Raw genomic sequence first — 26,846 nt, 5'->3', positions numbered from 1 at the left:
ATATATGTACGTAATGTCTAAAGATTATCAAAATCTCCACAGACATGTTGCAAGAGGCACCATGAAACTCTTCTAACTAGTTTACTTCACTCAGGGTCAAAGGTCATCCATTCATATACCTCATTTTAACAGCAGCCCATGACTGAATGGGGTAAAAGGCTATGTTTGTCCAATAGGCAAACAGAGAGAGAGAGAGAGAATGAGATTCCTACAAAAATGGAGAGATGAAAGAGAAAGGTTCACATGCTCATTGATCTGTGTGCGCAGCCCAGAGCCTAAGCGCTCTCACACACCACTTTACACATATATCAGAGTATGCTGATAACCCCAAAAGACCTACAACCAGCTCACAGAGGTACAGATTAGCTTTAAAAAAAAAAAGAAAAAAAAAAAAGTGGCACACGTCCTGCCCCTAATGCAGTCATCCATTCTGACCAGAGGGAGGGTTTTAAAATCTGAGTCAGCTTACTGGTCAATAATTATGAGCGAGTAAACGTGTTTGAAGGCCAGTGAGTCCTTAGATATTATCCTTAAACATTTCTAGGAAAACTAACAAGGAAAGCTTTCAAAAAAAATGGTCATTCGTGACAGTGTCAGACTGGAGGTATTTATCGAAAAAGAATTAAGGAAGGAAGGGCTCAAATTTCCCACTAATGAAAATGTGAAATTGGCAAGATAGTTTCTCAGAGTATGCTGGAAAAATACTCTTGGAAATCCAGTTTCAGTAGCACACTTATTGTATCTCTAGATAGTTTCAACACACACAGATACTTGTTTTCCTGTGGTACATAGTGAAATATTCTGTACGAGAGATACAAGTGTGAAAAGTTAGTATGACTTTTATCATCGACATGACTTGTTGTGAGAATACATAGAGGATGAAAGTTATGATATTGAGCTGTAAAGCAATGCAAATATTAAGAAAGGTACTCTGAATAAATAATTTATAGCCTTGTTTTGTAATATGATATGCACTTGACAGGAATGAGTTGTAGTAAAGGCTGACACATTGTGAAAAACTGAGTGTACTTAGATCGCCCTCTCCAGGCCAATCTAAGTAATGTTGTTAGATCTATCTATCTATCTATCTATCTATCTATCTATCTATCTATCTATCTATCTATCTATCTATCTATCTATCTATCTATCTATCTATCTATCTATCTATCTATCTATCTATCTATCTATGTATATGACCTTGGAGCTCCCTGAGGGTCCCTGGATGGCAGATACCAGTCAACAGACAACAGTCAAAATCAGTACTGGCAAAAAAAAAAAAAAAGTTGTTAAATGTCTAATTAAATGTTAATTAGAATAAAGCTGAAATTAAGGAAAATGTAAATATTAGATGAAACTTAAACTTGAAGTTAAGGTAATACAATTATTAAAACTAAAATTGAAGTAAACTAAAGCTAAATATAAATATTAAAGGTATCATATGATGCTATTTCAAGTTTTCCTTTCTCTTTGGTGTTACAAGCTCTTGGTGCATAAAGAAGATCTGTAAAGTTGCAAAGACTAACGTCTCAAATCCAAAGAGATATTCTTTATAAAAGTTAAGAGTCAACCACGCCTACCTAAAACGGCTCGTTCTAACACGCCCCCCACATGTCTATGTCATGATGTGAGAAGATTTGCATAACGCCGCCCAAATGTTCACGCAAAGAAAGAAGGTGTAACTTTTATTCTCACTGTAGTATTGTTGTTGCCACAGCCGCCATGTCGTGAAGGCGCTGTGTTTCGTTGTGAAAGCGAAACTACTTTGTTTGGTCTTCCAAAAGAGGATGATATCGCTTCATCATGCCTGGGGAGTTGATCCGTGCTGGTCGCTGAGGAAATACATCAACTTTGCGCTGTGGATCGCCGGACCGGCTTTCACTGTGGACGAAGCAGAGTCCAGCCCAGGGTCGCCACATGTGGTTGCCGCAAGCCCGCCGGACGCTCCTTCGTCGAATCCGTCGGCCGCGCCGTTCTCAAGCCCGCCCGCCTCTGCTCACTCAAGCCGGCATCCACTCACTCTAGGCCGCTACTCACTCTAAGCTTCCGGCCGCCGCTCACTCAAGGCTGCGGTGTGTGACGCTGTTTCGTTGTGAAAGCGAAACTACTTTGTTTGGCCTTCCAAAAGAGGACACGACTAGAAATCGGTGGTTAAGTTGTATTTACAACACTGTTCCAGAACAGTTCAACCCAAATATTCAGATGTGTCCAGTGCATTTTATGGAGGACTGTTTCCTGATCCTGGTAGAGTAGACTACAATGCCGGCTATTCTGACTCGGTCTGTAAGTACGTTTTTTATATTTAAAGAATTTGCCACTGATGATTCAAACGCGAATTTTGAGCAGTGTAGAGTCGGGCTTGTTGTTTGTCATTTCTCTGATCACAAATGCAGACATGGTTTTATGTTTATGCGGTGCGATGCATCACAACGCTTAAAAAATCAGTATAAGTCATTATAATCCGTAATTATTCCACTGGATGCAACAAATTCCTCATTTATAATGGATTTGAATGTTTTTGTCTCGTCGCTCCGGCCGGACACGGCATCACAATATGGTGAGGGGCGTAACATTTCCGTCACACGCTTGAGGTATTCGGCCAATCACAACGCACTGGATAGCTGGCCAATCACAGCACACCTCGCTTTTTCAGACCGATGAGCTTTGTAAAAATCGTCGCGTTTCAGAAAGGCGGGGCATAGAGGAGAAACAATAATGTACAGTATGTGGAAAATAATGTTTTTTTTTAACCTTAAACCGCATAAACACATTTCATTACACCAAATACACAAAATAATGTTCTTTTCAGCAGCATCATATGACCCCTTTAAAAAAAATTACAAAAGCACATGACAAAATCATAAATAAAAAAAATAAATGAGAATAAACTAAAAAAATAAAGCTAATTCAAAATATTAATAAATACTAAAATAGTATATAAATAACACTAAAATGACAATTATGAAGCAATAACATAAAGGAATAGTACATCCCAAAAATTATTTACTCACCCTCGTGTTGTTCCAAACCTGTTTGACTTTCTTTTTTTCGGTGAAACACAAAAGAACGGTGGGGTCAAAACAACAGTGTCATACAAAATCATCAGGTTTGAAATAACCTGAGGATGAGAGAGTGAATAAATGATGACAGAATTATCTTTACGTTGATTCCCACACAAAAAAAATCATTTCTACTGGTCCCCGTTTTCTTTTTAAAAAATGTGCAAGAATGAATAGGCATATAATGGGGACAATTTTTGGAGAATTTAAAAGCACAAATGTCCAACTTACAATATTATAAAAACACTTACTTTAATTCTGCAGTTAAAATGTCTGTTAAAACGCTCGTCTTTTTTTATGGTTGTTTTAGGCTGATGTTGTCGTGGCAACAAAGTTACAAAATTGGACATAACTTCACAGAAAAGGTCAGTAAGTGTTTTTTCGCACTGAAATCATGTTAACACATACTGTTTGTGTCTTCTGGCTATACTTCATTAACTGTTTTCAGTATTTTAACACAGTTTGCCATTGTAAGTGCCTCACTAGGTTTCAATGTACTCAAGTAATCCATTTAAAAACTGACTGATGACTGATGGCTCAATCAGACCGAAAAGCCTTCATGTAAACAACTCCATCAATCGTACTGAAATGACATTAAGGCAGTGGCTTTCTCATACGCAGCAACTGGGCCTCACATATGTGCTGAATTTTTGTATGGAATAATGCACATGTAAACAAATATGTGAATCGGATTGAAGCATTTAGGGTTCATATAAACAGATCTTCCATAATCTGAAATCAAGTAGATTCATTTTGAGTGACGAAATTTAGTGCTTGTGAACTGTAGAGGTCTGGGTGGGATGGATTGTTCAATCTTGCTCCCACAGAAATATGTTATATTTTCACTTCACGTTTTGTCCCGCTCGTGTCAGCAAAAGCCCGCAGATTTTTCAGTCTCGTTCCAGTGTCATAGCCTATTTTTTCCAATTCCCACACACACACAGCGCTCACAGATCTCAAGTGCCAGACTTGTGTGTGCTATATGTGAACAACTTGTTGCAATTGTCGCAGCAGGCAATGGAATTGTCGCATAAAAAAGAAAAACATTGAGAATATCCAAGCCTTCACCTGTAAATTGTTTATTTTTTGTTGTGCCTATTTCATAAAAACTAACAAAATTGATTAACTTGACATTTATATTTTACCCCACGAGTCATTTCTTTCTCCCGCTTTTCACGCACATACTGTATCTATGAAAGCTTATTTCTGTCACAAAATAAAAAATAAATGCAATTTTATTTAGCGTTTTGATTGCTACGAGCGGGTGTGGGCGGAACAATGTTTATATTTATAGAATCTTATTTCATCCATGGAATAAAAAAAAATTTAACATTAATTTCGAGTTTATATCTCACAATTCAGACTTTTTTGAGTCAGAATTGCGGGACTGATGTGCGTCAGAACTGTGAGATATAAACTCGAAATTCTGAGAAAATAAAGACATAATTATCTTTATATATATATATATATATATATATATATATATATATACTCTTTTTGTATAAAAAAAGACAAATCCATCACACATTTATACAAACATTTTATTGTATGACAGTATAGGGTGGGGCATCACTGAAATCATTTGACATTGAAAACAATATATATTTTCACAAATTGCAATCAGCCTCTATTATTCAACATATTCCAAAACAAGAGCCGTTAATACTTCATGGGCACATCAATGCACAGAGCTACAGCGAGTATGTGAGATCAGTGACATTATAGTACGGATATGTGGGCTCACATCCATGACTAAAGTCATGTAAGGCACTTTCAAATTTAAACACAACTAGCTTATTTACCTAAAATAGTGGAACAATTTGATGAACTCTGCTAAAAGGTCAACTGTGGGGAAGGTTTTGTAGCGAGTAGTGTAGATTGCATAGTCAAGTATTATCAGTGTAAAATAAAAAGAAAAAAAACATAATAATAAAAAAAGAAAAATTCATGAGCAAGAAATTTACTGTGTAAGGGGGGCATGTGCAGGTTATTTGGTCTGGTATCTGAGGCATTAAGACAAAAGAAACTCAAGACATATAAGAGAATCCATAGGCAATGTTCAAATTAAAGGTGCAGACTTCAGACACAGACCGTACATTTTGGAAAACCTCTTGAAGTTTGTCATAGATGTGGTTGAAATCAAGTCAGGTGAGCTTGCTGATGAGTTCAAGTCAACAGAGTGATAAAAGAGGAGTCAACAAAAGGTGACTTAGGTGACTTACTCGTGCACTTCTAGTCTGATGTCTGATTATTTTGATTAGAGCTATAAACAGATACAGAAGACACTGTATGTCTATGTGTGAATGGAAATGAAGTTAAATTTCATCATAAATTCATCATTTCATCAAATTTCATCAAATGTTCAAAACATTTCTGCACCAAAAGGAAGCTGGACCAGGCACAGCTGCAAGCACATATGGACAAGCATAAACTTCAAAACACAGATTCATAAATGGAAGTTTTCAGTCTAAAGGCCACATTCTGATTCACAAAAAAAAGTGCAGAATATTACAGTTTATGTGCCATGATGGTTTTCTGCAGTGGTTAACTGAGAGAAATCAATGTGGAAAGGAAAGGCCCCTTGGTGCTTAAACTCTCATCTCATACGTTTTCATAAATAATTAAGTATAACAGAATCAATGGCATTTACCTGAAGAGATTATGTGACAGAGTGTTAACTAAATAGAGCACTATATTTACAACAAAGCTTGATCTTTGCTTTTCCTACATCATACAAAGAGGGTGCTGACAAACTTACTGACAGTGAAGTAGAAAAACATAATTATCCAATTCTATAATGTTAGTGTTGCTTGATTATACATTTGAGAGAGAAATAAACAAGATATCTGCATCTGATATTGTTGAGTGGCATGATAAATAAAGCTAAAAAAAGAACACAAGAAGGGCTGGACGGAATAGCATCCGATCCATGTGAGCTCTTGATGAATATGGTTACCTGCTTACTAATACATATAAACTCAGTGCAAGTGTAAACAGGTGTCCTTCATTAGACACAATGGAACAATGTTAGTTAAACGCTCTGTATGAGGCAAATGTGCCAGTAGATCTTGAGGTTCCGATGAGACGGGTATTTTTCTGTGGGTTTTCAAAGTTTTTCCATGGCTTTTCACAGAAGTAGCACCTTACGTTTGTTGTTTGTTCGTAAAACTGGAGTATAAAGAGCAGACGGAGTGCTGAGGCTGGTCTAGACCCTCTTCATGCACACTTGACACCTGCTGATGTGAGTTCGTAGATTCCCAGCTTTTAGCGTTGTAGGGACAGGTTTCCTGTAACCACAATACACACAGACATTTAACAAGAGGACAGGAAAATGTTTTTTTTTTTTCTTAACATCTTGCAATTCTGACTTTTTCTCTTGGAGCTCTGAGTTTGCATGTCTTTTTAGTGGTGCCTAATTTTGCAGAAGAATAGATTTCAGACAGACATCAACAAAATTAGGCAGGTCACCAGACCCAGATCAGTCTTCGAAAGCACCGGGACAAATTCCTGGTGGTCTATCATTCATTTTAATTCATTAATTTACCAATTTAATTTATGAATTAGGCATTTAATATTAAAACAATCAAACCATATATTGTTTATATAAAAAAGGTGTCATTACATTTTTTTATTCTGTTGCAGAAATGGGCAATAATAGGTCATATCGATCTGTATAATATTTGTAAAACTGCATATATAATGATTAATTTATTTAAATATCTGATCAAACAAGTATTACATTTATACTAAATAAATTATGAAATTAGATAAAAGAAATAAGATAAATGTCTTGTAAACAGTTATTTTGTGATATGCTACACTTTTCAGCCTAAGTAATATAAATTAAAAAGATACACGTAACATAAAAGTAATTATTTTCTGGACCAATATTTTAATATCATATTACTTTTTTGTTATTGTTATTATTCAAATCTTTTTAAATTGACCTGGTTATTGGTTACATTAAGTAGGATGATTTATTAATGCTTCATACCATAGTGAGACATAAATACAATAAATACAAAAATGCTCCTAAATCACCAAGAAATTATTGTGCCTTCTTGTGGTAAGAGAGAGGAGTACTGTAGCTTTGAAGTACTCCATGGCCTGGTTTCACAGACAGGGCTTAGACTAAGCCAGTATTAGGCCATAGTTCAATTAGGACATTTAAGTAATTTTTGATAAACGTGCCTTAAAAAACATTACTGGTGTGTATTTTTAAGACAAAATAAAGGCACTGATATATTTTAAGATCAGTCAGAGCAAGTTTCTTTCAGTTGAAACAGCTCAGACTTAGATTTCAGTCTGGCATTAGGCTTAAGCCTTGTCTGTGAAACCAGGGGCATGAGTGTAACATTTATAGCTTAAACATTTCAAATAAACAAATCAGCTTTAGTACATGATATATTCTGTGTTAAACTGAAGAAACAATAGTGCATCCATAAAAATAGTAAGAACCTAAAAGGCGAGCTCAACAGCTGATATATACTCAAGAATATAAAGTGTGTGAAAGCTTACTTGAACATTTCGCTGTCCTCTATGGTGGCTAACCAGAAGCTGTAGGAATTAGCATAATAGTTGCAGGTGCCGCGACCGTGACACTCGATGAAGGGAGCCGAGCGGAACTCTTCCAGACAAGAACCCGGAGAGGCCAGAGCCTGACCGGAGCCCTCAGCACCAGCACTGGTGTGCTGTTACACAGAGAGACTGCGTAAGACCTTTACACACTAGTCACAAGTTCACATTCTCATATACAGTAATCCTCATTGAAAATGATGAAAGCAGACATATTTGTTCTTGTCAGTGTTTATTAAAGAAATAAGCCCAAAGAAGCCGTGGTTTACAGTGAATTTATAACAGCTAAGGGGCGTTGATAACAACCTCACTAACAACCTCCTTAGCTGTTATAAATTCACTGTAAACCACGGCTTCACAGGGCTTATTGCTTTTATAAAACGGTTATTCCATATATGTAGTTAGGTTTCACAAAATAAAACAGAGCAAATAAAGTGTAATGATATTAATAAAAACATTATTCTTCCACCAAACAATGCCAAGCAACAAACAAAGTAAACAAAGGTGTATGTTTGTAGAGTAATTTACAACAGCTTCGAACGAGGCTCAACCAATCAGAATCAAGGATCAATAATTGGGGATATAGTAATGACCTTAGTGTACTGGTTGACAGGGCTGAACATCCTGTACTTTAGTTTGGAACCGATTTCACAGTAATATTAAAGAAAAAATTAGGGTTGCACGATGATAATACAGGATTTTTTTAATATGTAGATATATTTGGGGGGGAAATCAAGAATGATTAGGGTGTCTGTTAGGGTTAGGGTGAATGTTTAAAAAAAAACACTGAAAAATGACTTTTTAATACAGTATAAATACTATTTATTTATACTCTTTACAAGAACCAACTCAAACCATTTTAATAGCTACCAGCTGTACCTATTGGGTAAAGAGAGCAGAACGTCAGGGATTGTGTGACTTTGATTAATATTTCATAATAAATGCATGATCAGTGTGGCTGCTGTGCAAACCTAGGTCTTGTCCATGTGACCTCTCGTTCCCCTGGACATAAAGCAGCGAATATCCATCATAGATTGGCGTTGTTCCCTCTGGACATAATGGAACATCAACAGTCTGACTGTGGCGGGTTACAAGGAAGCCGTGGTCCATTGAGGAAGGGCCAGGAGGGCCGATGCGACCTGGGAGACCACTAGGCCCTTGAGGTCCAGAGTACCCTCTGGGGCCTACAGAAAAGATGTTTTAGGAAATAAAATAGGGATCAGCAAGCATAAGCAATCTTGTGAATGAAAGTCATTTCAGTTCTGATGAAATTTGCAGAACTTTTCTTCTGTCTTGGATCTCTTAATATGTTATGTGTCTGTGCACCTACCAGAGGGTCCAGTTTGTCCAGACTCTCCTTTGGCACCAGGATGTCCATTATAGCCAGGTGTTCCATCGGATCCTTTTATACCCTGAGTTCCCATCATACCTAGGAGTGTGGTTGTGCATTAAGATATGTCAACTGACTGTTTTCCTAAACTTGTAAGTTCAGATATTTGAAACACTCACCCTGTTGTCCTTTCTGTCCAGGGATGCCTTGGAATCCAACTAGACCTGTGGGACCCTGAGGTCCTGGAAGACCAGGATCTCCCTTTATAAATGTGTGTGGCCCAGGGGGTCCAGGAGGGCCTTCGCTACCTTAAATTAAAATGTTAAAAGCAGAAATTTAATAAAATGTTTACAATGAAGTATAGAGCATTCAGACCTGAACTGCCCATTTATTATAGTAAAGACGTTTCACCACACATTCAAGCTCAAATAAGGATTTCAAGAAGCAGTTTGGTGGACACACAAAATGTGATCTGATACTTTGTGTGTGTATAAATATATTTTGTTATTTTGTTTGTAATTTTGTTGCTGATGTGTAATTCTTCGTCTATATATTTTAGACAATTTATTTCACATTGAAATTACAGATTCAAAGTAAAAAGCTGTGAAATATTTATCTTTTTATTATAAAATATTTCACTATATTTTATTCCAATAATGATTACTGTATATTCAAAACTGTACAACATTAACATTAAATTATGTCATATTTTACATTGTTATATTATTCAATAATAATGATAATAAAAAATAATACAATTATTATTATTATTATTATTATTATTATGTACAATAATCTAAAACATAAAGCAATACGTTTAAATTCTACTACCAATATGATGTTAGCTATACAAATTTAAATGTTTATTTGAATAAATGTGGATGGACACTAATAATATAATTCAATGGAAGTTGAAGTTTTTGTTCATACCTTTGAGACCTGGGAATCCTCTGTCACCTCCGTCACCCCTCGAACCGATCACTCCTCTCTCACCCTTTATACCTGGAATGACAGAGAGCCACTCAATCTACCATCTCTATCGAGCATTGCCTTTTATAAATATGAAGGATGACATTCAGAAACACACAAAAATGCACTGCAATATTCTGTCAAGTTAAATTTCATCTTTAATCTTACCAGGGAAACCAGGAACACCCTGTGGTCCCGTCTCACCCTTTGGTCCATTATAACCAGGCAACCCAGGCTCACCCTACAGAGCACAGCTGTATTAAATGATCTACTATCATTTTTAAAGGCACTATTTTTATTTTAGAAGACGAAGCCTTAAACTCACAGGAGCACCAGTGAAACCTTTGTCTCCTCTATACCCTTGAGAGCCTTGTGGGCCAGGGAAGCCCACATCTCCATTTTCTCCTTTAGCTCCAGCACTGCCTGGTGTGCCAGCTGGGCCTGGATCACCAGTCGCACCTGTGGTAAAAATGTGATGTGGGTGTAAGATGACGCAGGCCACATTCAGCAGAACACATCTGTCAGTCCTGTTTTAGAGTATCAAATACAGTTCACACACCGTTCTTTGGCTAACATGAGGGACAACTGCATTTTATAACCATAATGACACCCTTAAATTGTTAGACTACTAATAAGAGGAATATTCTGTGACAGAATGTCCTGAATAGTGAGGTGTTAAGGATTCACCTTTTTCTCCCAGCTGTCCCTGAGCTCCCCTGTCTCCTTTAGGCCCATCCATGGATGCTCCTGGAAGTCCTCTCTCTCCAGGCCATCCTTGGCCCCCTTGGAGTCCTGGCAGACCCTTCTCACCTTTGGTTCCAGGAATACCTGGACTGCCGGGAATGCCAGGAAGACCAGGGTTGCCTGTGTCACCTGTGTGGAGATGAGGAGAAGTATTCATTTAATTTAGTTACTTTTCACTAAACTATCCTTAAATTATACATCGAAAATAATTAACTTCAAATGTATTCATTTTAAGTAGACCTCCCAGTGCTCCATAAATGACAACCTAATTATTGGGGATATGCGATTCTGACCTTTGCTGCCAGGTTCTCCGTGGGCTCCTGTCAATCCTATGCCAGGTATACCTGAAGAAGATAAATACTTGTTTGTCTTTAGGTCATTGGGTCTCACTAACAGTGTGTAAGCACAAATTTGTGCATGAAAATGGCATACAAATATTTTCACGAACAAATCATGATGCATCAGTTACTTGTGTACTAAAATGCATTCAAAATGTATGAAATGTAGGAAGAACTGAAACCACACATATGCAAAAAAGACATATTCTGGCCATATAAACATATAAAGCTCAAATTTTATACAAAGGCATTTCATCTTAAACATATATGAAAGTGTAGAAAAATGCAGATACAACTGGCTAATGAGAGGTTCATTAACTGTAATCTAGGTCTGTATAGGTGTTTACACTAGATTTGAGGATGGCACACTTTGCATTGATCGAGGATCTTACTCTACACACTCTTAGACGAGAGCACGTCCTTAGAGACCGTCATAGGTTTGCTGTGATGAAAGGTTGTGCGGAAAGTCCTTTTATGGATATGGTTTGGGCGTGTTTTATGCCAATTATCAACCTTTACAGTTTTGCATGTGGCAGACGGTTTTATCCAAAGCGACTTACAAAAGAGGGGAAAAAATCACGTAGTTCCCTGATTTAGAATACTATGAATTCATTAACGTTATAACAAAGTTAAGAACTAATTCATGTTGTCACAAATCCGGTCCATGAACTTCCGTCTGCTTACCATCAGAGGTCACCCTTCTCCCATTACATTGACTCTCACACCACACAGACTGTTACACATCACCCTGGACTGCATTTCCCATCAACCATTGCACTGATTAGCACACAGCTGAATGCACTGATCAAACACACACACACAGCTGAATCCAATCAGACATGCTACATAAGCCATGGACTTCCTCTCTCTCACTGCCGAGTATTGTCTAGCGTTTTTCACTCTCCAAGTGTTAGCTACTATACGGAGCCTGTTTATTGTCTTAGCTTTGTCTTTTTCATAGTTCCTAGTTTAGTTTAGTCTAGTCTTGCCTTGCCTTGCCTGTTTTCCCGTGTATATATTGCTGCCTTTGTTTTTGGATTGCCCTGTCGTTTTCCCGTTTGGACTCTGTTTGCCCATGCCTGGACCTTTGCCTGTGTTCCTGGATTTATCCCTCTAGTCTCGCCCTTTTGATTCTGTTCGCCGATCGTAGACCCACACTAGCCCTAGGTATATTCTTGTGTCTTGCCCTCTATATACCTGTTGCCATTGTCTGACCCTTGCCTGTTTCTGACCACGCCTGTGAATAAAGCTTGCACATGGATCCGTACGTCTCACGTCTTGTCAGCCCCGTAACACATGTGCGCACGCACATTTTTAATGAGATGTTCTGCTGTGCATATAAAAACAAATCATCTATGCTAGTGAAAATCAACAATTTTAGCATACATCCCGGTATGATTTCTCCCAGTATAACAAAAGGAAAAGTATTACGACTTGAAACATTTTAAATAAAGATAATTGCTTTACCAAGTTCAAGATTGAGGATGATTTTCTGCAAGCTTTTTTTTAACATAAATTAAAACATTATTTAATTTTTATAATTCACAATTTATGTATACGGTGCAACAGCAAAAACGGTTAGGAAAAATAAATGCAACATTTGTTTAGAGCATTTTTTAATGCATATATAAATAACTACAAGTCAAGCTGCAATACAAAAAAATTAAAATTATACCAGTTGCCATAAACTGACTGTATATAGATATATACGGATCCATTCAGAATTATTAAACAGAGCAAAACACAAATTAAAAAAGTAAATAAAAACATCCTGAATTTGTCGAATGTGCCGATCTGAAGGAGGCTCGACATCACCAGTGAACAGTTCCTCTGTAAGAGGGAGTGTTCGTGTCTGTGTTTTAGTGTCTACATAAACACCACTGACCAATGCAAACTCCTATAAAAACACACTTTTTCAGTGAGTGTCCATTTTGAAACACTTTCCAGATATGTGACCATACTGAAATGTGCTTATGGAAAAAGCTATCAGAGAGAGCACATGCATTCTTTTTGTTTGCACATTAATAATAATGGACTTGCGCGTCTAATAGTGTATGATTGCTGTATGTCACCATAATTATCTTTACCTCAATTACAATCGTCATCCATCTATACTGTACTGGTGAGATACTGATTTGCTTTATTCAGCCCATACAGACTAGTCCTGACTTCATATTTCTTATTTATAGAGTTTGTTCCCAGCAATCACTGCACAAGTTAAGGTTACATATGATGATGAAAGCACGTTAGTGCTCGCCCTCACGGAACTCATAGAGATTGCATTGCAGTGCCTGCAGTTCGAAAAAAAAGTCTTTGTATGGAAGTCTATGAGAACAGTCTGGGCGATTCTTGGCCATAGTGAAATCGCCCAAAAAGGGGCGGTACTCCACAGAATGTGACTTGATGCTGATTGGACTATGTATCCAGAGGCAAAACAAACATAAAGTCTATATTAGAACAGTGACAGCCGGTTGAATGTGACAGAAAAAAATTCCTCCCTTTTGCACTGGTGGTGCAGCACCCTATCGTCCTAATGAAGAAACTACCCCTGACAATGCAATCATTACTGAACTAGAGACCCACTGTCCCAAAAAGAGTTTCTAAAGCACTTTAAATTAGCAGCATTAATACATAATCTTACTGATAATCTTAGCTACATAATTTTACCAGGTTCTCCTCTCGCTCCAATAAATCCAGGAATGCCATCTACCCCTGGTTTTCCTTTCTCCCCAGGCAGACCTGGTGGACCCTGTAGACCAGGCTCACCTAGTCAAAAAAATTATAATAATAAAATCATTAGGAATTTTCACCACTAAATGTATGCAGCCCATTTGAAGCTTGCTTTAAATTAACTTCCTTCATGCACACTTGTTTTGTGTTTCTCAGAAGTTTTCTAAAGTAAAGAAACTTTTTCAGTGTGTCTAGAAACATTACGGGTGCCTTAAACAAATCTCAAGGGGAAATTTAGTTTGACTTACCTGGACGTCCTTGAAACCCAGGTTCTCCTGTAGACCCCGGCAACCCGCTGACACCTTTCTCACCTGGTTTCCCTGGACTGCCTGCTCAGAAAATAATATGATTGGTACAATGTATTATAATAAAAAATTATTGTATTAGTGCCTTGATGTGTTCATAACACTGGCTGTTAAAACAGTGTATTTCAGTGTAATTTGCATTAGTCATTGTAATCATCTGGCCTTGGTAACCAATCAATCCTGTGTCTCCTTTAAGTCCTTGAATTCCAGGGCTTCCTGGGATGCCCATTGTACCCTTCTGTCCCCTATGTCCAGGTTCACCAGGGAAACCAGGGGTGCCAACATTTCCCTGTAAGTATGAGATGAGACCAAGGATAATACAATCAACAATACTAATATACAATACAATACAATACTAATACAACAACACAAACTTTCACTCCAGGGGGACCGGGGATTCCTATTCCTGCTGCACCAGGATCTCCTTTATCTCCTTTGGTGCCATCAACACCCTTAGATCCAGGGTGACCCAGTGACCCACCAACACCTTTAATACCTTTTGGCCCCATTGAACCTAAAGAACCACAAAATGTTCACTAAAAAGTGATCAAACGACAAGCAACAGTACCAGAGTTTATTAATTATAACAAAACTGCCTCAATGATTAATAATATTTGAAAACTATTACTTATATTTATTCAGAAGGCATGTGATGTAACCAACATGCAGGTATATAATACAGGAAATTATACCCAGCAGACCCATTTTTCAAAAACATAAACACAAATGCAAATGTACACCAGGGCTACCCCTGTCTCCTGGAGCTCCAGGCATGACTAAACCAGGTTGGCCTTGATAACCTTTCTCACCCTTTATACCGATCTGACCTAGGACATCATCAAGACTTGTTACATATCATGTGAGATGTGAACATCTAGGCATGTGTGTGTGCATACACCTTTGTTGGTGCTAATCAATTGAAAAACTCACCAAGGGGTCCAGGGCCTCCAGGTGGCCCCATTGGTCCAGGTGGTCCAGGTTCTCCAAGCCCTAGAGTACCTGGCGGCCCCACCGCACCACGAGCTCCAGGTGGCCCAGGGTTACCTGCAAAAATCTAAATTAATTTAATGTTCTTATACCATCTGAACCCATCCCCTTCGATTTCTTGCAAACCATTTCTCCAACAATCTCTTCCTGTTTGAGGTGAAAACACTTGAGGCACTGAAATCATTGTCTGACACCTATGAAGGTAAAATAATGCCTAAAAGATCTGCATGCGCAGGGTAAGATTTGTGAAAGTGTAAATCGTGTTTCAAGTGTAAGAAAAAAAGTATTTGCAGCGTTTTACTGTTTTTTTGTAAGTGTAATTTGTGTATTGTGAAACTGCAGCTTCATGCTAATGCAAAATAAATTACTTTTTTCGCCAAAGTACAGCCAAAAGCATTGTAAGCATGTGAACAGCGTTTTGCAAGCAAAAACAACCGTATCAAGAACTGCAGAACAGATTGACCATGTAAAACCAATCTGTGTGTGTAAAAAATAAACTGTTGCAAATATCTAAATGATTTCTTGTGTGCTTAGGGCAAAAAGTTCCCCAAATAACCCGATATGTACTTCTGCGCACTGTTGCCAACTCTCGCAAGATAAATAAGCAACCGCAGCTTCAAAAACAAGCCCAATATTTTTTGATGATTTATTATCATCAATATTATTTATCATCAATTATTTATTACCAATAAATGAGCCTGCAACATATTAAACTGAAACCACGCTTTTATCTGAAAAGCAAAAACAGAAGTTATTTTACAAAAATCAGCAATCTGCAACAAAGTGGGAACAAAACTCATCTCCAATCACCTGTGAGCAGAATAGGATCGAAAAGGAGAAAAACACAAGAGTTTCAAAGGGGAGCTGTAACATAGCCACTAGGGCTGCACGATTATGACAAAAATCATAATTGTCGATTCTTCCCTTGAAATTGTAATTGCGATTATTCATTACGAAAACCTTTAGTGCTTTTCTATAATATTAAGCCTCAAATGGATTGGTTTCTTCTTTAAATTATAAAAAAAGTAAAAATATGAATGGTATTATAATGTTATACTAAAACTAAAACAATGGAAAAACCCTTATGATAACATGCAGAAAGAAAAAAACATATCTTAAGCGTGCAGAATAACAGAAGTGGACTTTGAACGATTAATTGCCTCTTTGAACAATTACGTAATTGTGGCATCCATAATTGTAATCGCAATTAGAAATTCGATTAATTGTGCAGCCCTAATAGCCACATATTTATTATAGCCTACTCGAACCAAATGTATATACTCTTAGTATAGGACTACTTGTGAAAGTGATGTGACATGTGGCCAAATAGGGTGACCCATACTCAGAATTAGTGCTCTGCATTCCCTGTTGGTACGAGACTCGAACCCGCAACCTTTGTGTTACGAGTCCGACTCTCTAACCATTAGGCCACAACTTCCCCTTGATTGACACTCACAGTTAATAGCCAACCAGTGCAATAATATAAGTGCTGCAGCATAATTTGCCAAATGTTTCTCCCCCTCACTGGAGAAAAATCATGTTCAAAAACAAGGCACGTGACGCTGTAATCCAAGCGATTATAGAAGTAGACGTAGAGGAGTGGGATAACTTTCTTTTAGCCTAATTTTTAATTTTTACAATGTTTTTGTAATGTATTAATTATCACGGGCTGTAATAAAAAACAAGTAACAAAAAACAAGGGAAGTCATGGCCTAATGGTTAGAGAGTCAGACTTGTAACCCAAAGGTTGCGGGTTCGAGTCTCGGAGGGATTGTAGGTGGGTGGAGTGAATGTACAGTGCTCTCTCCCACCCTCAATACAAAACTGAGGTGCTCTTGAGCAAAGCACCGAACCCCCAACTGCTCCCCGGGCGCCGCAACAAAAAAAATGGCTGCCCACTGCTGTGAGTGCACTTTGGATGGGATAAATGCAGAGCACTAATTCTGAGTATGGGTCATCATACTTGGCCACATGTCACTTCACTTTCAATGCATTGGAGAATACGGTGAACATAAATAAAGAAACGAAGTTGCTTGTCAGATTTCCCTAACAAGCAATCATATTTTTTTTAATTCAGACATAATTAGTTTCTTTGCATTTGGTTTTGCATTACGCTCAAATCTGGAGACAGAGCGCTATTAAACGGTTTGATTGTAAAGTTAACATCAGTTCAGTAGTGTAAGCAGATTATATAATATATACCATTTCAATGCAATGTCAAACCAATCCAATAACGTTCACTCTAGCATGAAAATCAGTATATGAGCACATGGAAGTCAGCCTAATGTCACATTAAATGTATTAAATAAATAAGCAGTTTTAACAGTTGTTTGTGCTGTCCTTAAAAGAAGCCATATACGTTTCTGATTCATTCAGTACCACAGAAAAAAAAAGAGGTTTCTGATTGCTAAATGTACATGCCTCGAATGAAGATAAAGATGTGTTCTCACATCTGGAGTGTTTATTGAACCAATCAGATGAGAGTAACTCGAGAGTCAGTGAGAGCCTTATTTGATTGGCTGCAAGAAGAAGGTAATCCCGCCTTTCACTCAAGCGTGCAAATCTGAAATCAGGATTTATTTATGCGGACTTATGCGGTCAATCCGCTTTGCAGTTCTTGATATGGTTGTTTTTGCTTGCAAAATGCTGTTCACAGGCTTGCAATGCTTTTGGCCGTATAGTTTGGCGAAAAAAAATGGAAGTCAGAAGAATGCAGATCATATTTATTTCACATTAGCATGAAGCTGCAGTTTCACAATACATGAATTACACTTAGAAAAAACAGTAAAACGCTGCAAATCTTTTATTCTTACACTTGAAACACGATTTACACATTTACAGATCTTTTCTTCCCCATGCAAAATTAATTTACGCTTGCTATTTTATATACACTTTCACAAATCTTACCCTGCGCATGCGAATCATTTAGGCATCAGTTTACCTTCATAGATATGACACCTTCCTTAAAAGAATAGATCCTCCAGTCTGAACTGGCCATCATAGAATCTGCACCTCATTGGTTGAATCCTACCTCACAGACAAATCTATATAAAAAAAAAAACATACTGTTCTACCTGCCTTTCAACGCCCCACAATCATTGCGAGAAACTCTGCATGCCTTGCCAGCTTAAAAACACTAACATCATGTTTGGCATGGATCATGTCCTATACAGTAGGCTACATATATATTGTGTGTTACAACTGTGAGACTCATTTGCCTTTTTATGAGGAAACGTGGCTTGATTTTCTCACAAATGCGTGCAGGCAGATTTTCTCACAAATGCATGCAGGCAGATTTTCTCACAAATGCAATTGAGCAACTTTCTTTTCCAAAAACAGCAGATGGCGGTGTCGGTCAATTTACGCTAGTCTCCTGAGACCCGAAACACCTGTTTACCTTTTCGGGGAATACAGCAGACCAACATGAGTGGGGAACAGGTGAGTTTCTGTCTTACTTGATCTATAATTAACCATTTAGATGCTTTCACAAAGTGACCCTACTACAGTGTCAGTGAGATTCACAATAAGCGCTGTAAAGTTGTTAACATGATTGATTAGTTCAAAAATCAGTAGTGACATGTCTAAACATTTAACTAGGCAGTCTTTCCCTATAAAAACTGATCCAGTCACCGTACCTCTAATCCTCTGTTGGATCGTGGGATATAGAATATATACCTATGTTGATACAATTGTTCAACATTCAAAACAATGCAGGGGTATAACAATTATCATGTCAAAATATATTGTAATTCTAAAATGCAAATGTATTATGGAGAGCGACAATATTGTGTACCAAAAATGAAAGCTTAGACAATTTAATTTAGTATCAGATATAGTAATTTCACCCAAGAGGTCATTCATTATTAATAAAAAATTGAAAACAAATCACATTATTTAGTACAATATCTAAAACTTTTTAAATGTTGTAACACTGTGCAATCATTTGTGTCTAAAATAATTATGTATTTTTTAGCAAAGCAAAATTATGAATATTTCTCTTCTGGTGTCACTCTTGTCATGTGAATTGGGGAGAAGGATCAAGTTCACGCTGATATAATACTAAATTCAGCATTTTAACAAACAGTGGTTTACCAGTATTTCAGAATGATTTTAACAAACAGTGGTTAACCAGTATTTCAGAATGATTTTAACAATGCAATGATTAGAAAATAATCTTTGTGGTCGATGACCGCACCGGCGCATTTTGTCACGTTTTCTTGATGACCACGAAAATGATAAAAAATACAGATACGAGTATGGCATCGTTTGAAACTGCAAAGGATCTACTTGTATTTGTGTATAGTCATAATAACCACAAAACAATGTGCTTTTGTAAAATAAAGAAAACAAACAGGGTGCGCTCTCTGCCGTCTCGGTCTCCGGGAACTTTCTTCACAGGCACATGAATAAAACAACCTGAATCTCAACGAATATGTGCCTCACAAACATGATACATATATGTATAGAAAGCTTGAAATGTCTACTTTAAAAAAAACAGAAAACAAATGAAAACATTGAAAAAAAATATATAATCTGATTATATAATCCATATGAAAGTAAGGAGAGGTTAAGATTCTCCTGTCTCACCTCATTATCGCTAATGTGATGCGCTCTGTTCACATATGTTAATGATCGGAGGTCAGCCAGGTAAACATGATGCCCCCGAAAAATGGCATCAAAACGTCAAGCTTCATCATAGAATTTAGCCTACTTTCTTTTTCTGCACGTTGGATGATGGCGCGCTACACGGGTGAAGACACACTCTGGACAGCGAGGACTCTTCTCGGAGTGACTCAGATGACGAACATTTGCATTTTGAAGAGCCACTAATATAATTCCTGACAGTAGCCTTTTTTTCTTAACTTCATGAGTTAAAATGTTGCTCGGCCATATATAAAAAGCTACATATTTTCAATTGGATTTTTCCAAACAGGGTATTGCTAGACTAAAATCTCCTTACAGGCCACTTTTAGTTTTAAATGTTGTACAATGCATATAATGCTATATATAAACATAAATATGATAAACTATGATATCCCTTACGAAAATTTAAGTTGGTTTTACTATATAGTAAAAGTGTGGTAACCATGTTTTTTTTGCAGGTGACCATTTCTAAAACGACAGCTTTGATACAAATACCATGGTATTTATTTAGTAAAACCATGGTTAATTTTTATAAGGGATATTAATGTTTAGATTATATTTTGGTACATTTATATAGCTGAATCACAATAAAGCTCACCTGAACTTAAACTAGTTTGATTACAGTAGCCTATTTGCATATTAGCATACTCCTTTCAGTAGGTTGTCTATGTGTAGTTATATACTTGTTTAAAATTTTACTGCAGGGGTATCCTATAACATTTCTCTCCACTGCAGGCTAAGTCTCAACATATATAGCAGAATTACAATAAATCTTACTTGACAAAACTGAGGTGCTCTTGAGCAAAGCACCGAACCCCCAACTGCTCCCCGGGCAGTAAAATTCAAAATGCTTTCATTTTTGGTACAGTTGACACTATCCACAACACATTTGCATTTTAGTATTACAATATATTGTTATACCCCTGCATTGTTTTGAATGTTGAACAACTGTATAAGAGGATAAGAGGTACAGAGAATGTATCAGTTTTTATAGGGAAAGACTGCCTAGTTAAATGTTTAGCCATGTCTCTACTGATTTTTGAACATGTTAACAACTTTACAGCACTTATTGTGAATTTCACTGACATTGTAGTAGGGTCGATTTGTTAAAACATCTATATGGTTAATTATAGATATAGTAAGACAGAAACTCACCTGTTCCCCACTCATATTGGTCTGAAAAGGTAAACAGGTGTTTCGGGTCTCAGGAGACTAGCGTAAATTGACCGACACCGCCATCTGCTGTTTTTGGAATAGAAAGTTGCTCAATTGCATGTGAGAAAATCAAGCCAAGTTTCCTCATAAAAAGGCAAATGAGTCTCACAGTTGTAACATACAATACATATATTTGTCCATACCTATGCATTTTCTCTCAAATAGTTTTGTATTTGCAAATCACTTTGCGTTTGTTTGAAAGTCAAGTTTTTCTTCGCAAAGCAAATTGTGTTTATTTGCAAAATTCTGGGTTTGTTTGATGAATAGTGCCACAAAATTCGCTCCATACGCCCACTATAAAGCAGTACTAAACTGCAGTGGAAATGCAAACCGAGCCGAGCCATACCATGCAGTGGAAAAGTGTCATAAGAGGACCTTTCACATATTTGCCAAACTTGTTTGTCCTCAAGCCTGTTCATCAGCCTTTCAAAGCACAGTGAAAGTTAATCAGAAAGTTTGCATTATCTGCAATGACTGGATGATTTTAAAAATCATCAGTGTCATCCAATGTTTGGTTGGTATGCTTTCCTTAAAAAAAAAAAAAAAAAGTGTAATTGCCAATATTTTTATGGCCAACTTTTCCCAGGAGAAGATCAAGCTGGTTGTTATTTTGCCTGAAATGAGACTAGAACCCAGGGACACCTTCCTTAGTTCTTGTTCTTATTTAAATTCACCAAGAGTATCCCTAGAAAGTTAAGTTTCATAAAGCCACAACAAAATGCATCGGTGAAACCATCGGGATGTTTTCCAAATGCTCAGATGTTTTCACTCTTTTGTTCTCAACTTCTGAACTCAACTACAATGAACAAAATTGTCTGCTAAATATTCCTTAGTCAGTTTTAAAGAAAGTACATTCTGAACATCTGGTAAATAATCTATTCAAATTTATTATGAGAAACCGACACAGTAAATGTACCTTTGATTCCCTGTAGTCCAGGTTGCCCAGTAAGTCCCTCAGTTCCAGGAACCCCTGGCATTCCAGAATTACCCTTCTCCCCTGGAAATCCTGGCACTCCTGTCTGACCTATGGCACCTTTAGGACCAGGAAGACCCCTGCCAGGTTCACCCTATATATGATAAAGTTTAGGGTCAATGAAAAAAGTGACCCATTTCTTTATAACTATAATACATTAAAAAGTCTAAATGACATCCACCATCATACTTTTTGCCCAGATGTCCCTGCACGACCCGGCAAGCCATCCTGACCTGTTCGACCAGGCTCTCCTGGAATCCCAGCAGGACCTGGAATCCCAGAGTATCCTAAAAGTGGAAATGATGGATATTTAGAAAGGTGTTACAGTCTAGATTAGATAGTTGACACATAATTTGACACCCATTTACGCGAAAGTAATTATTACTACCGTCAGCAAGGCTAAAGACTAAGTGAATTCATAGAAACCTATAATCTTTGCCACTATAGCTTTTTTTTATCAAATGATGAACTTTGAGGTTTAATATTTAAACATGCGCATTTCACCTTTAAACAAAATTTGACACTTATGGACACTATATATGGTACTTGCCTTTTGGCCCTGGGGGCCCAGGAAGGCCAATTCTCGGCAGTCCAGGGTCACCTTTGTCTCCTGGGAATCCTTGAACTCCATGTTCACCTGGAAGACCCCTGTCACCTGAGTGATAAAGTGAAAGAGACGTCAACACAACCAGCTTTGTATCAGAGCATTGAGTCCAGTTTTCAAGCAGGATGACACATTAGCATAACCTGAATTTACCTTGAAGACCAGGTCTGCCAGTCTCTCCACGAGGTCCTTCGGCACCCTGAGGTCCAGGTAAACTTATATTTTTACCAACTTCACCTTTGGCTCCTACAAAGATATTTGAGATTGTGATTATTTTAAAGAACAGAACAATGACAACCAGTGGATAAGCACATTTTTACTCTAAATCACTGACCTGGTAATCCTGGCCTTCCTGGTGCACCAGTCAAACCTGCTGAGCCTTTTTCACCAGGTTCACCTGGCCGACCTATGCCTGGAAGACCTGGGGGACCTCTCTCACCCAGAGGGCCGGGTAGACCATGATCTCCATCCAGGCCACGATCTCCCTTAATACCAAATCTAGCCTAATTACAGAAACAAGATTTATGAATTAAATTAACAGATATTCCATGATTAAGAAAACATTGCAATATAGACAGTGGGATTCAGATACACTGTAAATTAGATGCAAAAGTGGATTCAGCTATTTGTCAAGCCTGTTTAGTCAGATCTCTCAGACTTTGTACTTACAGGCTCTCCCTTGGGTCCAGGTTGCCCTGGCCAACCATCTTTTCCTGGGAGCCCATCAACACCAGCGAATCCTCTGTCTCCAGTAGTACCAGGTAAACCCTTATCTCCTTTCAGCCCTGGAGCCACAAAGACATCACCAGGCTCACCGTGAGCGCCAGGGGCACCCATTAATCCCGGAGAGCCATCTTGGCCCTAGAGTTCAAGGAAAAGCAAGACGAAAGGTAAAATTTATATTGACAGGAGTCCAGTGTTTACATCCACATTTATGGTGGGTACAGTGCACTACTGATGCATTTGTATCCAGGGATTTTTGGTGCCACAAAAAACATACTAAGTAATAAATGTTAAATTAGGAAAATATACATACAGTAATTCCAAGAGGCCCAGGAGGTCCTGTCACACCCTTCTCTCCTTTAGTCCCCTCTAGTCCAGGAAAACCTAAAATGAAAACATCCAGGGTGATGCATAATCTCATAAAGAACAAACATACCAAAACAAAGCCTTGCTCATTTCTTCTCACCTTTCTGACCCTTTGGCCCTGGAGCACCAGGCAAACCTGGTAGCCCAAAAGCAGTGCACGCTGTGCATGTTTCACCTTGATCACCTGAAAGAGCCAAACAACTCAGAACCAATTTTGATGAAACCAAAACTACAGTAAACAAATGGATAATTGAATGACCTCCTTACCTTTCTGTCCTATTTCTCCTTGCAACCCAGGAGGTCCAGGTCGGCCTTGAGCTCCTTTTTCGATATTACATTCTTCATCTAAAATAAAAGTAACAATGCCAATGATACTTTGGAATGGGCAATCAAAGGAACCACACAAGAATCGTTATACATTGTGTCTCATCACTAACAGACTTTAACCAATGTGCATGTCAAAGACTCTTTCTACAATGATATGGTCACTCCATTCTCTCCATGAGGTTGTTTTGTGTTTAAGATGTTCTTACTGATCGGTCCTGGTGGTCCAGGGGGGCCAGGTTGTCCATCAGTTCCTCTTGAACCTTCAAGAGACAGTCCATCAGCTCCTTTATCTCCCTTATGGCCAATCTCTCCAGGGAAGCCAGGAGATCCAGGAGGACCAGGAATATACCTGCCTGCAGTAAACCATGATCATGAAGGAAAGGATCATTATTGTAAACTACTATATAATGCTGACCTAATTCTACCTAACACTTTATCAGAGTGTGTTCTTACCTGGGGGTCCAGGATCTCCACGCTCTCCTGGATAACCTGATGAATGAAGAAAACAGATGAACAGATAAAGACACTGCAGAATTTGACAGGACAACCAGATACTGACAAGACATTATGTAGACATCACCTGTCTCTCCTTGTGCTCCAGTGGGGCCAGGAGGACCAAGAGGGCCAGGACGACCACCACCCTGTAAGATAAGCAACTACCAATCCATAACATTGTTCTAAGTGAATCAGGTGCAGACGTATTGTGTGGTTCCGTTCAGTATAGCAGGCATTATCTGAGTTTTTATGGAGTTGTGTAACCACTTACATATCCTGGTGGTCCTCTGTCTCCTCTGTCACCCTAACATGAACAAACGTCATAATAGAAATAAATAAAAATAAAAATGTATAGCAATGCATTTTATGTCTAGAGGTACACCGTGGCCCTTCAAGATGGGGTTTCTTACCTTAAAGCCATCAAAGCCAGGAGTACCAGCTGAGCCCCGATCCCCCTATGACAATCACAGAATCTAAATCAATGTGATTTAAGTATTTGAAATAAGAAAGTATGACTAACTACAATCGAATTTAACAGGTATCCACATTGCTGATGAAATCTGAAGTCATTGTCCAAGATCACCACACCTTTTCTCCATTCTGTCCATCTTTCCCTGGTTTCCCCTTTGAAAACATAAAGTGAAGCTCAGATTTCACATAATATATAAAATACTATCATATGATGAGATAGGTCAACAATCATTATTAATACAAAACAAGATATACAGTTATTTTATGGCTTAAGACACGTTATGGCTTAAATGAATACAGTTATTTAAGATTGAATATTAACCTTGAAATAGTACACAAAGAAAATGAGTGACATTGATAATGTGGTTCTTTTTACAGATGTTCAAGATGCTCTATGAAGATGATCATCAGATTTTATGCAAACGTGTGGAGTTAAAATAGGGATAAGCCAAATACTACAGCATTCCTAAAAGTATAAAAATTTTCTTCAGATTAACCTTTGGATTAACCTTTGTCTCAACTTGTTATGCTGATAATATAGTTTATAAGGAAATAAACTGTTATTAAATTAGAAAATCACATTTTCGATAGTGGTGTATGAAATTTGGACCCTACTGAATGTAACTGTTAAAGTTGACTGATTTATGATAAATGTATTTAGTAAGTAAATATTTAGTTGTATAGGTCACTTACGATTGGTCCTGGTGGTCCTGGTTCACCTTTGATTCCATATTGATGTGGTGCACAAAAACCCTTGGTAATGAAGGCAAAGGCAAAATTAATTGTTATTACTATCCCCTTAAAATTCAATTCACATTTATGTGTATAGCGCTTTCCACAACACATATAATTTCAAAGCAGCTATGATTAGACAAGTCAAAGATTTAAACAAAGGTTAAATTTTGTATTACAGGTCAGACATGCATATACACAGTATATATACAGTATATGTAAGTGCAAACTCATATAATATTATAATATATTTTAATATATACAAAATGTAATATACCATTTATATTACTAAAATTATAGAACTGACTCTGTACAATGAGGTTCTATTTATATTTCAGTCCACAATTTTGTGCTGCCACTTACCTTTTCTCCTTTATCTCCGTTAGAGCCTCTTTCACCCTAGAAAATATGCAAGACACATGGAACACTTAACAATGTAACTTAGATAAAAGAAATGTAGCCCCCAAGTATTTGGACATTTAAAGGGGTCATATGATGCGATTAAAATTGTTCCTTTCTCTTTGAAGTGTTACAAGCTCTTGGTGCATAAAGAAGATCTGTAAAGTTGCAAAGACTAAAGTCTCAAATCCAAAGAGATATTCTTCATAAAAGTTAAGAGTCAACAACGCCTACCTAAAATGGCTCGTTCTAACACGCCCCCACATGTCTACGTCACAATATGGGAAGATTTTCATAATGGGCCCAAATGTTCACGCAAAGAAAGACGGCGTAACTTTAATTCTTGCTGTTGCCGCCGCTGCCATGTTGTGGAGTCGCTGTGTATTTCGTTGTGAAAGCGAAACTACTATATTTGGCCTTCCAAAAGAGGACACAACTAGAAATCAGTGGTTAAGTTGTATTTACAGCACTGTTCCAGAACAGTTCAACCCAAATATTCAGATGTGTGCTGCGCATTTTATGGAGGATGAGGACTGTTTCCTGAACCAGGAGCCTACAATGCGTCTGTGGTACAAAGGCTGTTTTTGCCTCTATAAAGTTGGGCAGTTCCAACTTTGCAAGGGCAGTCTGGCGCTTCTGACTCACAGCCTGTAAGTACGTTTTTTATATTTAAATAATTTGCCACTGACGATTCAAACAGCGAGTTTTGAGCAGTGTAGAGTAGACTTGTTGTTTGTTGTTTCTCCGATCACAAATGCAGACATGGTTTTATGTTTACGCAGCGCGATACGCAACGCAACGTGTAAAAAGACAGTATAAGTCATTATAATCAGCAATTATGTCCCCACTGGATGCAACAAATG

General features: G+C 37.7%; 1 protein-coding gene across 1 annotated transcript in view; it reads right to left on the bottom strand.

The window, feature by feature from the left end:
* Nucleotides 1–8,490: 8,490 nt before the first annotated feature.
* Nucleotides 8,491–26,846, bottom strand: part of LOC107559495 (collagen alpha-1(IV) chain-like) — a 68,430-nt gene continuing 50,074 nt past the window's right edge. The window contains exons 14-45 of the mRNA XM_016243343.1: nt 25,948–25,983; nt 25,546–25,605; nt 24,970–25,005; nt 24,792–24,836; nt 24,653–24,685; nt 24,467–24,527; nt 24,340–24,375; nt 24,093–24,239; nt 23,827–23,904; nt 23,660–23,743; nt 23,507–23,577; nt 23,140–23,331; nt 22,805–22,973; nt 22,624–22,716; nt 22,417–22,521; nt 22,056–22,153; nt 21,810–21,960; nt 14,978–15,091; nt 14,788–14,874; nt 14,422–14,561; nt 14,210–14,336; nt 13,991–14,071; nt 13,680–13,778; nt 10,968–11,018; nt 10,618–10,803; nt 10,256–10,389; nt 10,099–10,171; nt 9,892–9,963; nt 9,141–9,269; nt 8,962–9,060; nt 8,603–8,815; nt 8,491–8,510 (exon numbers count right to left, since the gene is read on the bottom strand). Of these exons, the coding sequence (XP_016098829.1) occupies nt 8,491–8,510; nt 8,603–8,815; nt 8,962–9,060; nt 9,141–9,269; nt 9,892–9,963; nt 10,099–10,171; nt 10,256–10,389; nt 10,618–10,803; nt 10,968–11,018; nt 13,680–13,778; nt 13,991–14,071; nt 14,210–14,336; nt 14,422–14,561; nt 14,788–14,874; nt 14,978–15,091; nt 21,810–21,960; nt 22,056–22,153; nt 22,417–22,521; nt 22,624–22,716; nt 22,805–22,973; nt 23,140–23,331; nt 23,507–23,577; nt 23,660–23,743; nt 23,827–23,904; nt 24,093–24,239; nt 24,340–24,375; nt 24,467–24,527; nt 24,653–24,685; nt 24,792–24,836; nt 24,970–25,005; nt 25,546–25,605; nt 25,948–25,983 (3,120 nt within the window). The remainder of the gene's footprint in view (nt 8,511–8,602; nt 8,816–8,961; nt 9,061–9,140; nt 9,270–9,891; nt 9,964–10,098; nt 10,172–10,255; nt 10,390–10,617; nt 10,804–10,967; nt 11,019–13,679; nt 13,779–13,990; nt 14,072–14,209; nt 14,337–14,421; nt 14,562–14,787; nt 14,875–14,977; nt 15,092–21,809; nt 21,961–22,055; nt 22,154–22,416; nt 22,522–22,623; nt 22,717–22,804; nt 22,974–23,139; nt 23,332–23,506; nt 23,578–23,659; nt 23,744–23,826; nt 23,905–24,092; nt 24,240–24,339; nt 24,376–24,466; nt 24,528–24,652; nt 24,686–24,791; nt 24,837–24,969; nt 25,006–25,545; nt 25,606–25,947; nt 25,984–26,846) is intronic.

This window comes from Sinocyclocheilus grahami, unplaced genomic scaffold (genome assembly GCF_001515645.1).
Source record: "Sinocyclocheilus grahami isolate Dianchi unplaced genomic scaffold, SAMN03320097.WGS_v1.1 scaffold688.1, whole genome shotgun sequence".
Taxonomy (NCBI): Eukaryota; Metazoa; Chordata; class Actinopteri; order Cypriniformes; family Cyprinidae; genus Sinocyclocheilus; species Sinocyclocheilus grahami.
Note: the sequence above shows the minus strand (reverse complement) of the source record. Positions and strands in the feature narration are given on the sequence as shown.